At 40.4% G+C, this 15,275-nt stretch overlaps 1 protein-coding gene across 1 annotated transcript in view; it reads right to left on the bottom strand.

Moving 5' to 3' along the window:
* kmt2cb (lysine (K)-specific methyltransferase 2Cb) overlaps window positions 1-10,638 on the bottom strand; it is a 62,144-nt gene extending 51,506 nt beyond the window's left edge. Inside the window, exons 1-2 of the mRNA XM_069692020.1 lie at window positions 10,219-10,638; window positions 3,590-3,778 (exon numbers count right to left, since the gene is read on the bottom strand). Coding sequence (XP_069548121.1) covers window positions 3,590-3,777 — 188 coding nt within the window. The 5' untranslated portion in view covers window position 3,778; window positions 10,219-10,638. The remainder of the gene's footprint in view (window positions 1-3,589; window positions 3,779-10,218) is intronic.
* Between the last annotated feature and the right edge of the window lie 4,637 nt (window positions 10,639-15,275).

Raw genomic sequence — 15,275 nt, 5'->3', positions numbered from 1 at the left:
GTTAACCTAATCTTGGAGGCGGCATGTGGAGGGGATAATTGTCATGGTTACAAATTAAAGAGCAACATCATCTGTTAGCATGCTAAGTGAGGAGGGCAAACACAGCTCAAATGAGAGCAGCGTGTCTCTGGGGTACTCAGGGGAATACAGGGGGTTGGAAGTGAGGGAGGAAGGTGGGGGGGTGGGAGGGGTAATTTTCGGTGCCACTGGAGAGCGAAATGGCTGGACGCCAAATCAACCCCTCCCTCTAAATGACTTCCATAGGGAACAAACCTAAAACACAAAAATGACAGAAGAGGCCTCTGGCAAACCTCAGCTAAAAACATAATTACCTGTAAGCTTGACTCAAACATTACTATCTTAATCGGGTGGAAACAATCTAATTTTAAAAGACAACTGCTCTGACACATTAACGGGCCGCGGATGTGCTATTTTGTGCCGTTTGGGATCACAATGCGATTTCTACATGGCAGAATCTTAAAACGAGCTGAAAGGATTAGTCAATAAATTGATTAGTCCATTGACAGAAAATTAATCAACAACAAAAAATGTCATACATTTCCAGTTTTCAATTTCTCTAATGTAGTTATCTGATGCTTTTCCTTGTCAGATATAATAGTACACTTAATAAATCTGGGGTTTGGACTTAGTCAAGCAAAACCTGCTACACATTTTGTTTCACTATTTAATGACATTTTATAGACACAACTATGATTAGACAACTATTAAATGCATTGAGATAGCAGCTTAATTTACAGGTGAGTCAATAATGCAAATAACTGTTAGCTGTAGCCCTAATCTAAATTTATACTGTCATGAGGAACAATATCTTTTCCAAGAATAATAATTGTAATTGAAGGCTGATTGTGAGATTAGAAAATAAACTGCAACATCTGCACTGCACTGACAAACAGAATTTTAAAGGATACCTGACCAAAATATAGTCTATTAATTTGTTAAACATTTGTCTAAAATGGTCCAAATTAACTGTGATTACATTTCTTATTATCCATTGAAGTACTTGTTAATGTACTACTATTTATGAGACAAGGAGCTTGTACAAATAGGACCAAGTAAAAAAAAAATGTAAAAAAAAAAAAAAATCAGACAACTGAAATTACATACATATTCGAAACTATACTTGATCAGCCTGACAAGAATACATGTAAAGCTAAACAAATATCCATGAAGACCCAGCTAAGCATCTTTACAGCTATAGCAGAGCAACAAGCGATAGGCCATATATCGTGCTTAAATCTGGTAAATTCCACACCTTCTATCTCACAGGCTTTTCTTTTCAAGTTCATACCAAACACGTTTAGAGCAAATTACACTTAAGTGGGTTTCAGACTGCAGGAAGCAAACCCGAATGCAGAAATTAGCTGTGTGAAATTTTCATCTATGATCACAATCTTGTGTACACACACACACACACACACACACACACACACACAAGATGACGCGGTGGTGACGTCTTCACAGAGACTGCTACACAACATTCAGGCATCAAATTTCAGCATTCAGACAGCCCGTTATTTCACTGACAAATGCTCAAGACTAACATTCAACCCCATACCCTGCACAACTTACCCCCCCTTCCACACACACACACACACACACACACACACACACACACACACACACACACACACACACACACACACACACACACACACACACAGTCCCACCACAGAGAGAGAGAGAGAGAGAGAGAGAGAGAGAGAGAGAGGGAAAAAAAAAAAAAAAAAAAAAAGGTGAAAATAATGCTGTGGTAAGTAGTCCCAGCTCGCAGGGTGCTGCCTGGAAAACCTGACACGGATCATGCTGCTCTGAAATGGACTCACTAACAGATGGAGCGTGGGCAAATCTAGTAAATTCCAATAACCAGGTGTAAAAGAACAATTTCTGACACATCTTCCTTTGTCACAAGCAAATTGCCTTTTTTTAACACTGGACATTTTAATATTAATAGTAAAGAGAAGGAAGCTGATTGGTCGAAATAGAGGATTATTTGAAGAGGATAATTCACAGCTCTGTGATTGGGCACAATGTATCAACATTATTATAGTTATTATAGTTTATAAACTAAAAAAAAATTGTAGTTTTAACCCAGAGGATCAGCTCCCATCTTTAGTCTATAGTTTTTATGACCAATTGTGTTTTTAGAAATTAGGGAGACTGAATTGGCTGAAAGCCCACAAAGCTCTGATCAGTGTGTTGGTGGAGAACGAGGTTTTATGAACTGAACTCTGCTGGAGGTGCTTTGGATTTAATTCAATGAAATATGAGATGGGATATGTCATTGTGAATTATCAGCTAAATAACTGTGATAATCAGCTGCCTAATCGGTAGCTTTATCAAATATGTTCGATGATATGAGCAAGTGCAATCTTGATTCTGACCATGATGACATTGGTAATTACAACAACATAAATAAACTGAGCACATTTCTGCTGATGGTTCGTCAACATGAAGCAATTCAAGTCTATCCCGGGTCATCCTTCCACTGTGGCATTAATACATCGTCTGGATGCTTGCAGATTAAACGATCCATTGGGAGCAGAGTATTAAGATTGATTGAGAGGACAGACTAAGGAGAGATTTAAGAACCTCACAGGCATTATTTTGCATAGCAGCTCTAAACTGCATTGTATGTTGTTATGCAAGTCACAGAGGGGCAATGCACGGAGTACAGTGCTCCATAAGAACTATCTGCGCTGGAATTACCTGAAATCATGCTACTAAAGCACTTATATGACAAAGATTTTGAATCACTCAAACCACAGCCTTTATTCAAATATCTGCTGCTAGCTAAACTGCCACTTCATCAGTAGGTTTGAAGAAGCAACGTTTTCAGTGATGCTATAAACCCCCCAAAATATTCTGTAGTTTTAGAACAAATTAAATATGCCATATACTGTACAATAATCTAGGTTACATTCATTTTGAGATATTTAGAAGACTGAGGGCATGTTTTCCATTTATAAAAAGATAACTTCTTTTGGTAGTTTCCAGATCGCATGGTAAGCTTTTGGTGCTGCCTCATAACCAGGCAGGCATCATGACTCAGTTTGCTTACAGAGGGATTCAATAAGCAGTAACACATGATAGAATTTTCAAATTGACAACAGATAGGGTATAGAGGACAAACACCGCAATGGAAAGCAAGATCGTCCCATCCACTGATTTAGATTGATATCTGAACAACTGACCAGAACTGTTTGTTTGTCACAATATTTGTCAATATCTGTTTCATTCTGGTTTATACACCAGGTTCTGCATCCTTTTACTCTAAACTGAGAATATTTAAAAGGTTACAACTTTCACGTGTCAAGGGGAGTGTCACGAATCCACATGACTGTGCCATCGATGGGTCAGATGCACCACTGTCATTTCCTTATCACCCCGTCGACACTCCCAATGGTGTGAACAAAGTGTAATGGACCTGCCACTTGACCGCGAGACCATTGCTGATCTTAAGAAGTAACCTAATTCAAATTCTACATTATATTAGCGGCACCATAAAATTGCTACCGTCAATTCAAGCGATAGCAATAATTTCTTTGAATTGTCAGGGGTAAAAACCTACTTCTTTCTGTTCTTAGACGTGGGTAAGGGTGGTGCCTGGGGTAGGATGGCAGCAGCATCCTTGCGCGGCCTGCCACGTGGTCGCTTGTCTGCCTGGGCAGGGCTTCCTGTGGACGTGGCCCCTACAGTGCTGGAGGGCGGTGAGGGTCCCTGGTCAGAGGGTTCCACAGTCTTATCCTCTGATGACATTCTAAAATAATAAGAAAGATCAGATCATTGTAAGTGCTGTAAGTCCGGTAACCAAAACATGATAAAGAGGGAAACCGCTGACTTGTACCCTATTTGAATCTATATTTGCAGGTGTTCAATTAGTGGACAGAGAAAAGGAAAATACATAAAGGTATTTCACTGAGATATCTAGATGTCCATACATGTTTTAAACATGTTTAATTTAGCTCTAAGATTCAGAACAAATTGGGTGTAGTGTCTACAAGAATTGAGGTAGAATGTAGCTTGATCAAAAGCTTCTGTGTTAATGTATACTTCATTTGCTATCAATTCTGATAAATATTTACAAAACTGCATCTCTTTCTTAGTATTTTGTTTTTATGCCCAGGGTGCTTTACATTTTATCCACCAACTACTGTTGTTGTTTTTTGATGCGACACCTGAAAATTGTTTAACTCTAAAGCAGATAAGATGTTCAACTTAGCTTTTGCACAATGTGAGCTGAGTGCAGTAGGAGCGATTCCACTTCTTATTCAAAGCAATTTGTAATCACTCCGCATCCAGCCACTCCGCATTTTCTATTTGCTGCAGCCCACCCACTAGAAGAAAACCTACTACAAACCACTCAATGGTAAACATTCTGAATGTTGCCCTATAGTTGGAATTAACAATGTGAAGTGAAATTTAGAGGTGGTATGACTACAGTGGAGAAACAAAGGTAAATAAATTAAAGACTCATTTTAGGATCGTCAAAGCAAAGATGGGTGAAATAAAAACAGGACAGCTGAAATTTTGTGAGGCTATGATCAGTAAGGTCAAAAAAACGTTTTGAAAAATCAGCAAACATTTATGGGAATATTGAATTGTCTGGATTGAGCTTGAATGTGATGACATACTCTTGGTTTAAATATTTATGTCACTGGATAGTCTGTTTATTTAACCTAAAGTGAGTTTCTCCATACAATTTTGATCAGTGTAACTATGTGTAGTGATGTTGTGCTATGAAAACTTTACAAAAGATATTCTTTACCCCATGTCACCCAAACGAGAAGTGTATAAAGCAAAGACACGCTGACAAAAATGTTTCAGCTTCAGTGAACATTTAGTATGTTGTCATCTGGGGCCTTTCTGTGTGGAGTTCACGTTCTCTTTCTGTGCCTGCATGGGTTTTGTGCTTCAGGTGCCTCAGCTTCCTCCCACAGCCCAAAGACGAGCATTAATTGGTGATTCTAAATTGGCTGCGAGTGTGAATGAATGTCTGACTTTCTGTGTTGGCCCCGTGATGGACTGCCGACCTGTCCAGGATGAACCCTTGGGGAGGCTGTGGCTCAGTCGGTAGAGTGGGTTGCACACTAATCAGAAGGTTGGTGGTTCAATCCCCAGCTCCTCCCGTCCACATGCCTAAGTGTCCTTGAGCAAGACACTGAACCCTAAATTGCCCCACTGATGGTGAACCATCAGTGTGTTGTAAGTCGCTTTGGATAAAAGCATCAGCTAAATGAAATGTAATAACCCTAACTTTTCCCAAAGTTAGCTGGGACAGGCTCCAGGCCCCCCAAATCTCATGATAAAGCAGGCATAGAAAATGGATAGATAGATATTTTACTTCTGTTCATTAACTTTCAGACATGTCAAACAAAGAAAAAGCCTAGTGGAAAATAAGAGTCACTGCAAGTCAGATGGCTCTTACAGTTGGAGCTCTGGTCGGACTGATGGACAATCCATCCCAGATAAACTAACATAGTAAGTAGATGGGAGAGCCAGAGTGAAGCAGCAATGGTGTTGCTGCAATCAGGACGGACATACCCGAGTGCCGATTGGCACAAAGCAGGGTGAGCAGTATGAATGTAGCTCTAGATGTATGTATATTATGATCCACATTTTACAATAAAAAATAAATTATGCAGTCCTCCGTTCAAAGCATAGTTCACAAATTTTGTGTAGATCCATTTAGCTGATTGTAGTGAGCTACAATTTATGCCGAGGAGCAGTAAGGACATCTCGGAGCTTTTCAACCAGCTGTGGAGGATGGAGACACTGTTTGAATCTTCAGTCATTTACATAAAGTGTTAAGAAATTACTATGTACATGTATATGGGAAGTGACAAAAAAAAGACAAAGCTTATAATTTATTGTTGTGATGCAGTGATAAATGTGTACCTAAATGGATAGATTAATCCACGCCCCGATGTCATTGTCTGTCACGATGGTTCACTGTAGAAATGATCAAATGCCAGTTTATTGCCCAACCCTAGTTGGAGAAAAATATCCATTGATTGTTTGCACGTAAATGATGCAGTAACTACAATTACTGCTTCATGGTAGTAGGCCTCTGCAAATCAGACAAATTGCAGTTTACTTCCATGTCAGTCCAGATTTATCTATAGAACACGTTGAAAGTATTCAATAAAAATAAAAAATGCATGCTTAAGAATATATAAGAAAAAAATGATTTGCCTTGAATTGTTACATTTTGTTATTCTTTTGCTGCTGTATGTCTACTGTAATGATGCATAAATTCATAGAGACTAAACAAAAGTCAAATTCCTTATATGTGTTCATGCTTAGCCAATACAGCTGATTCTGATAGAACAGAAAGTTGTTGCCATGACAGTAGACAATACTTTAATTATGGATGTTGCTGCAAAGAAGCTTCAATATCTAAAATGTGGATGCTTCACTCACATCTTTAACCTGACAGTGCAATATATATATATACAATCCCCACAGTTTCAAAGTGGGCTCCCGAGATTACAGTCACCAATTCAGTTTCCAACCAAAAGTGGATTATGGTCACAATCTCCCCTTCTGCCACTGAGTTATAGCATTAAATAAGGCCAGAAAAGGGTTTATTCAAAATACTATGATGCCACAGTGAAGATGACCTTTTGGATTAAAAAATGTCAATTAACTAATTGCTTAAGTGACTGATTGTTGCAGCTCCATGTTTGACCACCAAAATCTAAATCAGTTCATCCTCGAGTCCAAGGGAGCGTCTGGCCAAAGGCTATCGCCGGCACAGAGCTATAAAAACCCACCTAAACAGGCATATTACCACAAATAGAGGGTACAAATAGTATCAGAGTTGAATGTCATTACAGTTTTCTCATTAAATGGAGGTGAACAGAGTAAGAAAAAACTTTTATTTTTAATTTTTAAAACCACACTTCTTTTGGGGCAACTGGGGCAAAATCATTCCACTCCATAACCCTCATATACCCCGTTTCAAACAGATGTCTGAAACGTTGACGGGCCTATTTTCATTAGACTATATGAGGGGGGAAAAAAAAAAAAGTTTGTGTTATTTCCCACCAAACCTGTTTAGCAGTGTGACTGAAATAACATGGAAATGACACAGTGCAGCCAATTGTGATGCTCTATGCTTCACACAAGTCATTATGCAATTAAGTATTTTTGTTTACCCGGTGAGTGAGTGAGTGATTGCTGTCGGGAAAAAAAACAAAACAGGATATAGGTTTTTTTGCCACCGATTCTATAGTTGGTGGAAAAAAACATCTGATTTCTTTTCCACAATGGAATTTACCCTGTAAAACTTTGACACATTTAGTAATTAAAACCAAAACCCAATGTTGACCATTGACTATTTTTCATGGATTTCCGACAATTTTTGTGCAATCGGGCTCTATCGTGAAAAGCTCACTACTGTAGGTGAAGCCATAGATGTGTTAAATTAAAGTAAACACCAACATTAACATTGTAAAACATGCATAACTGCAGCAACGCTCCTTGGCATAGATTCTCTAAGTTTCTGGATCCCCATTGAAGGAACGAACACCATTCTTCCAAAACATATTCCTTCAATTGTTATTTTAATGATCAGCTGGGTTGATTTGTGCACATAACACAACTTGTGATTGGGAATGGGCATTTCAAGGAAAAGCAGTATTTGCGCTCTGCACAATCTAGTGTACACACACACACACACACACACACACACACACACACACACACACACACACACACACACACACACACACACAGTAAGATAATTATTCACACCATCTCAGGCTTAACAAATCCCATCAAACTTCAGAAACCCTTTACCGTAGATAATGGGATGCATGTCTTTAGCCATTATATTTAAGATGAAGGCCAGTATTTGCTGTCTAAAATCAAACCTATTTGGTTTGGGGACAAAGCTACCCATTGATTGTGGACCTTTGGATGTGGAAGTTCAAACAACTGTCCATAGCTGTTAGAATTATTCATTAGCTTTACCTGGCACTTTTCACTGCATCTCATTTTTGTTGATTTATTAAAGGAGTTCCACAGTGAACATTTTGACAGCTTTACTAGTCCTTGCAATTTTCTCCAGCTTGTGTAGCAGCATTCACAGTGCCACAAAACATACCAGCACCTGGTCGGTTGTTCTTCTCCTCTTTTTTTTTTTTTTGCATAAAGGTGGTTGGATAAACAGTTTTTTGGTGCATTACTGCAACCTACTGGTGGTAGTGATGGGTTACTATCAGACACCTGAAAAATATTTTTAATTATTTTAAATTTGTGACCAGTCTGTATTTTGTCTGTTCCAAGTGTTGCACAAGCTGAAATGTTCCTGCTATGCTGTGTTTCCACCAGTAGTGATCAATGGTGATTCCTCCTCAGAAAGGTAGACGCAAACGTCCACACAAACCACTGTGGTTTTGTTTTGTATCACAAGGCAATCACATCAAACAACATATTGGCATTATGATGAGAAAGTCAACTTTGCTCGGTTTCAGGTCAGTAACACTGTAAACCATGCTGAGCATAGTTTGTTTCAATGCACGGTATACCTCGCAGTGTGGCATATTGCACATCTGTATAATACAATGTCGATGCAGACGCAATGTATTGTTTGGCCCCACATTAAAAAAAAAACATATGCTTTCAATACTCCTCGAACGAACAATTACCGGTGTCTCGTCATGCCTAGTGGGGTTTTAAGGACATAGCGAGGGCTGAAATGATTAAAATTATTATTGAGGCATTTTCTATCAGTGACCCAGAAAACAACTCAATTTGACAGACACCACCTTTAACTACTGGTTTCTGGTTATATTGTTTTGGATAATATCCTCCGCCAGCCTCCCATCTCAGTGGACAGATGGCGGTCCGACACCAAAAACGCAACCTTTAGAAAAGAAATAGGTGCTCTCACTTGTTCCTCCAAAACAATACACGGAGATAAATGAAACATTTTTTTGTTTTGTTGGGAAAAAAGCACCATTTTTTTTTTTTTTATATATATAAGCAGATTAACAACCAGGTGAGCCTTAACTGAATGTGATGCGAACACCGTTGACTTGACGGGGCATCCGAGGTTAGGGATCCGGTGACCGACCGGGCAGTCACGACCACCACCGGCAACAATTGAAAACACGCTAGCGTTAGCTTTTGTTAACTCCAGCTTTGGGCACAAAGCGGTTGCATCCAGCTAACGACAGCTAGCCTGTTGTGTTGAACTCTTGTCGCCTTTTTCTTCGGCGACCACAGACACACAAAACAAAAACAAAAACAAAAAAAAGTACCACTGACAACGTCCGAAACGCGACCCATCGATCACACGCAGCACGGGGGAGGGGGGGAGGGAAAGGGGGAGGGGGGCAATAATAGTCGGATTAGATTTTGAAAAGACATTATTATCCAGCGAGGACAACTTTGAAAAGGAGATTCACGCAGCAAACAGGTTAATCTACGGTCGCGGTTTTTTTTTTTTTTAGTTGGCCAACTCATCGTGCTTGTAACTTAACAAAACACCGAAGATCTTCTTCAGCCTTTTTGTTTTGTCCCGTGTGCTTATAATAAATCTTACACGTAATGGTCCGGAGACGGTGGCGAAACTTAACGGTATCCTGAACTAACACTTATCCGCTAAGCCAACTTCGTCCAGGGGTCCGCGGCGGTGATGATGAGCATTTGTGCCCAACACACACACACAAAGGCTCGGTCTATCCAATGGAAACTACAATGCTCCACACACACACACACACAAAAAAGTGAAAACGATCCGTTCCCATACGATGTGTTGCTTTGTTATAAAGCCGACTAACGTCAGCTGGGTGTGGGATAATCGACCTCCCTCCTTCCTCCCCTCCTCCTCCTTCCTCCTCCTCCCCTCCTCCTCTCCCTCCCTACACCTCCACCTCCGTAATAACGCGTTAAACCGGTAAACAAAACGTTATAGCCCCTCCACGTCTTGATTATACAAAAAAAAACAACAACCCGTGAAGCAGATCTCGTCGATCGCTCCGTTGAATAGTCTTGAGTCATGAGAGCCGAGGCGGCGACAAAACCCCCGACACCAAGACCGGAGAGGAGGAGGAGGAGGAGGAGGAGGAGGATCACGTTGGCTCTCAGCCTCACTTTGAAAATGGGTGAATTCCCCCAAAAAAAAGAAATGTATTAAAAAAAAAACAAAAAAAAACACAAGAAACGACACGAGTCGTCACCGCGGCTTACCTTCCAGCCCTATGAGTAGCGAGTTATCCTCTTCATGTCCGAAATACTGGGGGATGAAACGTCGCACTTTTATCACCCAGCTAGCTAGCGAGCTAATTGAGCTAGCTAGCCTCTCTCCAATGAAGCAACACCGCAGTTCTCAAAAATGCATAACGCATATCATTATATTCCAGCGTTGCAATGTTATTCCCAACTTCGCCCATTTGACGGGAAAGCAGACGACGTAAATCCCACGGAAAGCCGCTTCGCTGGCACACGCATTTGCAGGGATCACTTTCCTTTCTCCAATGACAGCTGTCGTCGCACGAGTTCGGGTTATATAGCTAGTTGGCGTTAGCCACCCAAGTCTACGGCCAACAATTTTTTTTACCATTAAACGTACAAACAAAAATCAAAAGCCCCCCCAAAAAAATAAAAAATAAAAACCCCCAAAAACAACAACCAAAAAAAAAAAAAAAAAAATCCAAAAGCGGCTGCAAAAGTCGACACTCCGTTGAACGAAACTTTAAACGCGGATCCTCGGGGGGAGCACGGCGACGCGCAGAGCAAATGTTGGGAGCCGACCGCTGGGTTGGCAACCGGCTCTATTTTCTTCAGCTGCGACAAGCTGCGGGACCGAGCGGCCAGTTAGGAGACTCTCGTAGCCAGCCTGCCACGCAGCAACACCCGCCTCCGAAGACATGTAAAAACACACATTAGATCGCCGAAAAATACCGTCCCGCCGGCCGCGCTGACCGAGCTGCAAATAAATTTTTGACCATGAAATATCACAAAAAGAATTAAGTTGAAGATGACGCTTCGGCGTACTCTATAACGGTGGCCATATCTAATGATAAGTGGCACCGAAGCGCAGCCCCCTCTGGGCTGTTCGAAAACTAGACCCTCCTCTCCCGGCGCGACTACGGCGCGCAGAGCTTTTCAAATGAGTGCGGCTCGCTGAGAAAGGAGCGTTTTGACGAGCGTGGGACAAGTCCCGAAACGTCGGTAAAACGACGTAATAGAAAATAGCACGTAAATTATTTTGCAATTTCTTCAAAATACTCTCTGACCCTGCGGAGGGATATGGGCATTTAGTAAATAAAATAATGGCAAAGGAGGTCTCCAAAAGCCGGAGCCTGGATTTTTGCCGGGGTTGGAGGGGAACCTGGTCCTCCAGCTCATGCAAATCTTCGTCAGCGGCTATGGTGAATCCAGCAGTCGGCGGTCTTCCTCATAACAGGGAGACACACAAAGATTGATTAACTTTAATAAGCAATGGTGGTGGTGGTGGTGGTGGTGGTGGTGGTTCAGACCCGTGCCAAATGAACTGGTCTGAGCAGGCTCCCCTACAACACTGTGTCTCCTTTCCTGCTTTCCCACCCCTCACACGTACACACGCGCCCTCGTATACAAATGCAGGCTTTGCATTAGGTGTTAAGTAAAGGTAGGTGCAAACTGGCAGACATACTGTACAAGCAGGGGTTAACTTTCGGAAAAGCCCCCAGGGGTCTGCTTTCAGCGGCTGTACATAATTTGTAATGGAACCAGTGGGTTTTACGTATTTACGTAGATTTTGTTTATTTAGGCTCTTGTAGTTACAACTTAGGCAACCGAGTTTCTTCGAATGAAGCTCTCAGAAAAATAACTGGAAATAAACACAGCCCTGTTCCTTTAAATGGTAAACCTTGGCACTGCTTTCCTAAACTGTGAGCTCCCCCTGCTGGCTCATACAAGACACGGCGCATTTTAAATTGACATGAATCATTCGGAAGCCAGTTCAAATATATCAGATAGCGATATACAGATAGGTGGCAAATTAGAGCAAAAACCTGAATGCAGTTCAATCCATAAAAGATAAAATTAAAAAAAAAAAAAAAAAAGGTTTTTGCAAAGTAGGCCTATAAGAAAGATGTGACATTGACAGTCAATCAGATCTATGGGATATTTGGGAGCTTTGTCGTCGATAGTCCTCATCACGAGTATTGACACATCAAATGAGGGAATATCTTTTGGAAGAATGGTGTTCATCCCTCCAGCAGAGTTACAAAGAACTGTGTAATATATACGAAGAAGCATTGAAGCTGTTGTGGTGGGCCAACACATGCAGTAATGAACTCAGTGGAGATGGATTGCCTAAAATGATCAAAAATCTAATTTGTCAAACAGTACAATGTGTGGATGCTAGATGTCACAAGACACTTTCCTTTAATTTGTCACTCATTCTTTTCTCATACAGTACACATGTTATGACACAGATGGGACACGTACGAGGCAACCTACAACCCTGAAATGTGGTCATAACAAAATCATTATTTATTAATAAAAGATAGAAAAGGGAGGATAGAGATGATACACAGTTACGTCAATAAGTGTACACAGGGAACCTTACTTGTGGCATAATCATTCATATGGGCTGAGTATCATGTTCAAAGTCCTAATAATAAAACATTCTTCAAGTACAAATTTAATATCATTTCCAAGCATTGAAATGAGCACTGAGAGAGAAAAACAAGAGTAATGATGTCTGTGAAACTTGACATTTTTTAAATACAGTAGCTATATACAAAGCATATATTTAACTATTTATAAGTATATCATGTACTGCAAGCAGGATGAACTTTTGGCTGCAGGATTGAAAAATGTCATATTGTAGTGTAACAGAGTCTTTGTACATTTTTGGGTGATTTCAGGGGGCTATTTTGCAAGACCTGCTATGCAGTTTTTTTTGTTTTTGTTTTTTTAAATGGTTTTTTTATTATGGAGTTCCACTGCAGTAGTATTGCATGATTCACAGTTCAAGAAATCCGAATTTATCCAGTACTGGCCCTTTATGCAGCCCCTCAGTTCACCCTCCTGTCTGAAACAAGCCGTATGTTTAGTTCCTGTCTCTTTAAAGCCCCCTTTCGACAAGGCCTTCTCCCTTCTGACTGGCCAACTTCCAGGAAGCCTGCGGCGCGGCAGAAACAAGTGCCGGTGTGGAAACCAAGACGCCAAATTTATTGCAACCACTAAGTAAAATCATTTCCTGGCCTTGATTGGAGATGGTAACTCCTCACATCCACCCGTGCATGCTTGAGCCTGTATCCGGTCGGGAATATGACAATTGACAACACGAACATCCATAGCAACAAAGATTACAGCAGGTCATTTGGTAAATATCACGCTCATTATCTGCTTATGGTGTCACATACCGGTGGATTTAAATTTTGTCCTAATTATACCCCTATTAATAAGTGTACGTAGTGATCACAATGGGTTGGTACTCTTTTCTTCTCTCTCTCTATGTCTGGTTTTCTGGGTAATTCATGATGACCTTACATAAACTTGGGCTACACTACCCAGGAGGAACTATATGACGCTCACCTGTTTCCGTTCATTCCTACCTGCTTTTCTCTGTTAGTGGCTGGTTTAAATAACATACATTAACCCTACAATAATGTTGGCCTGGCACCAGAAGGGTACAAAGTGAACAAGAATAGAGACAGATTATGAAACAGCAGAGCTTTTGAAGTCATTAGATATTCAATCAGATAATACAATCTGCTATTTCCTATGAACTCCTGTGTTTACATGACAACAGAAGTCATGTCACTGTTTGGTAGGCTTCCTGTTTACTTTTCAAATTTAAAGCTCTCCTGTCAAGCTCTTTTGTGTTTCATACATGGTCCTGCTATGTACTGGTACTGTGTCTCTATTCCTGTACTTCTTTTGACACACTTACACTTACTTGGCTTTGTTTTTCATTTTACCTAAAAATGAAAAAAGGTTTGGTGACCCCTTGTTCACGTACACAATAAACATACTGATAGCTTTTGCAACAGCAGTATCGAGGCACATAGTGAAAAAGAAACACTCTTGCGTTGACGTGTACAACTTTTATTTGTGATGTTTTCCACAACAGCTGCAGCCTCTGCCCATTTCAGGAGGTTAAAAATATGTCAGCCGCTACATAACCATCATGGCCACTGATGAGGGTGAAAAGTGTTGAGTGTTACGTTCTCAATTTTTTTGCTGTTATGAATACACCTGAATGTTCATATGGCGCACTGCCTGTTGCCATACTGATAAGTGATTGCACTTATGTCCACAAAATAGCAAGTGTGAGTACACAAGTAAGCAAACTGAGACACAGCCTAAACTCTGACCTACCCTTATTACTCCAATAGGCCTAATTGAAATGGTAGTCCCCCTAATTAAATCAATGTATGTTGTGAAGATCAGCAATATTTCCTAGAATCTGTTATTCACATAGAAATAAAGAATGTAAAACTTAATGATTTGCTGATACCAGATGAGACACATACATCACCATGTGAATAAGGGGAGCACTGACACTTTTTTTTTTTTTTTTTTCCGGCACTGAGTGTACATGTGGGCTTGGAATATCTTCTTTGGAGGATAACTGCTTTTGGTATTATAGACAGACTGAACGTGGACGGACGCGTCCTTGTACGTCTTGGCATGTTGTGGCTGGAGCAGATGACCATATGAAGAAATCCGTGATGAGCTGACCTCAGGACCCTCGCTGTAGCTATGAAGGACTCATTCTAAGATAATGAAAATATACCGGTTCTCAGTTTCAGGGTATTATACACCAATGTCATCATAATGCTGAATATTATATTTCCAATTCTGATAATAGATCCTCTTAAATCCTACACAATGAATATGTAATATGAACAACCCACATTGTAACATTGTATATAATATGACTGAAGTATGGAAAAGCGTAATAGGTCGTTTAAAAAAAAGAAAAAGAAAATCTGTGGATTAGGCTTAATACAGTATTTTTTTGTTGCAGTTAGGTTTGGATTGTGATTAATTACAAACTTCAACATAACCATTATTTCATGATATGGGAAGAATATGTTTATGTTTACAGTAACTTTTCAGACTTAATCCTGTGCAGTCAAATAATTATTAAGACTAAATGTTTAACGTGTATTAGACTGTGCATTGTGGCATCAAAAGTCACATTTGTGGTCAGCAGCATTTCCTGACAACAGCCGGCACGTACCGGTGTCACTTTCTAAATTATGACCTTTGAACCGGTGTATGTTTACACCGCGAACCACCAT

This window comes from Brachyistius frenatus, unplaced genomic scaffold (assembly GCF_029030835.1).
Source record: "Brachyistius frenatus isolate BFR_SWC_R1_liver_20210118 unplaced genomic scaffold, ASM2903083v1 Contig_12, whole genome shotgun sequence".
NCBI classification, from domain to species: Eukaryota; Metazoa; Chordata; class Actinopteri; family Embiotocidae; genus Brachyistius; species Brachyistius frenatus.
Note: the sequence above shows the minus strand (reverse complement) of the source record. Positions and strands in the feature narration are given on the sequence as shown.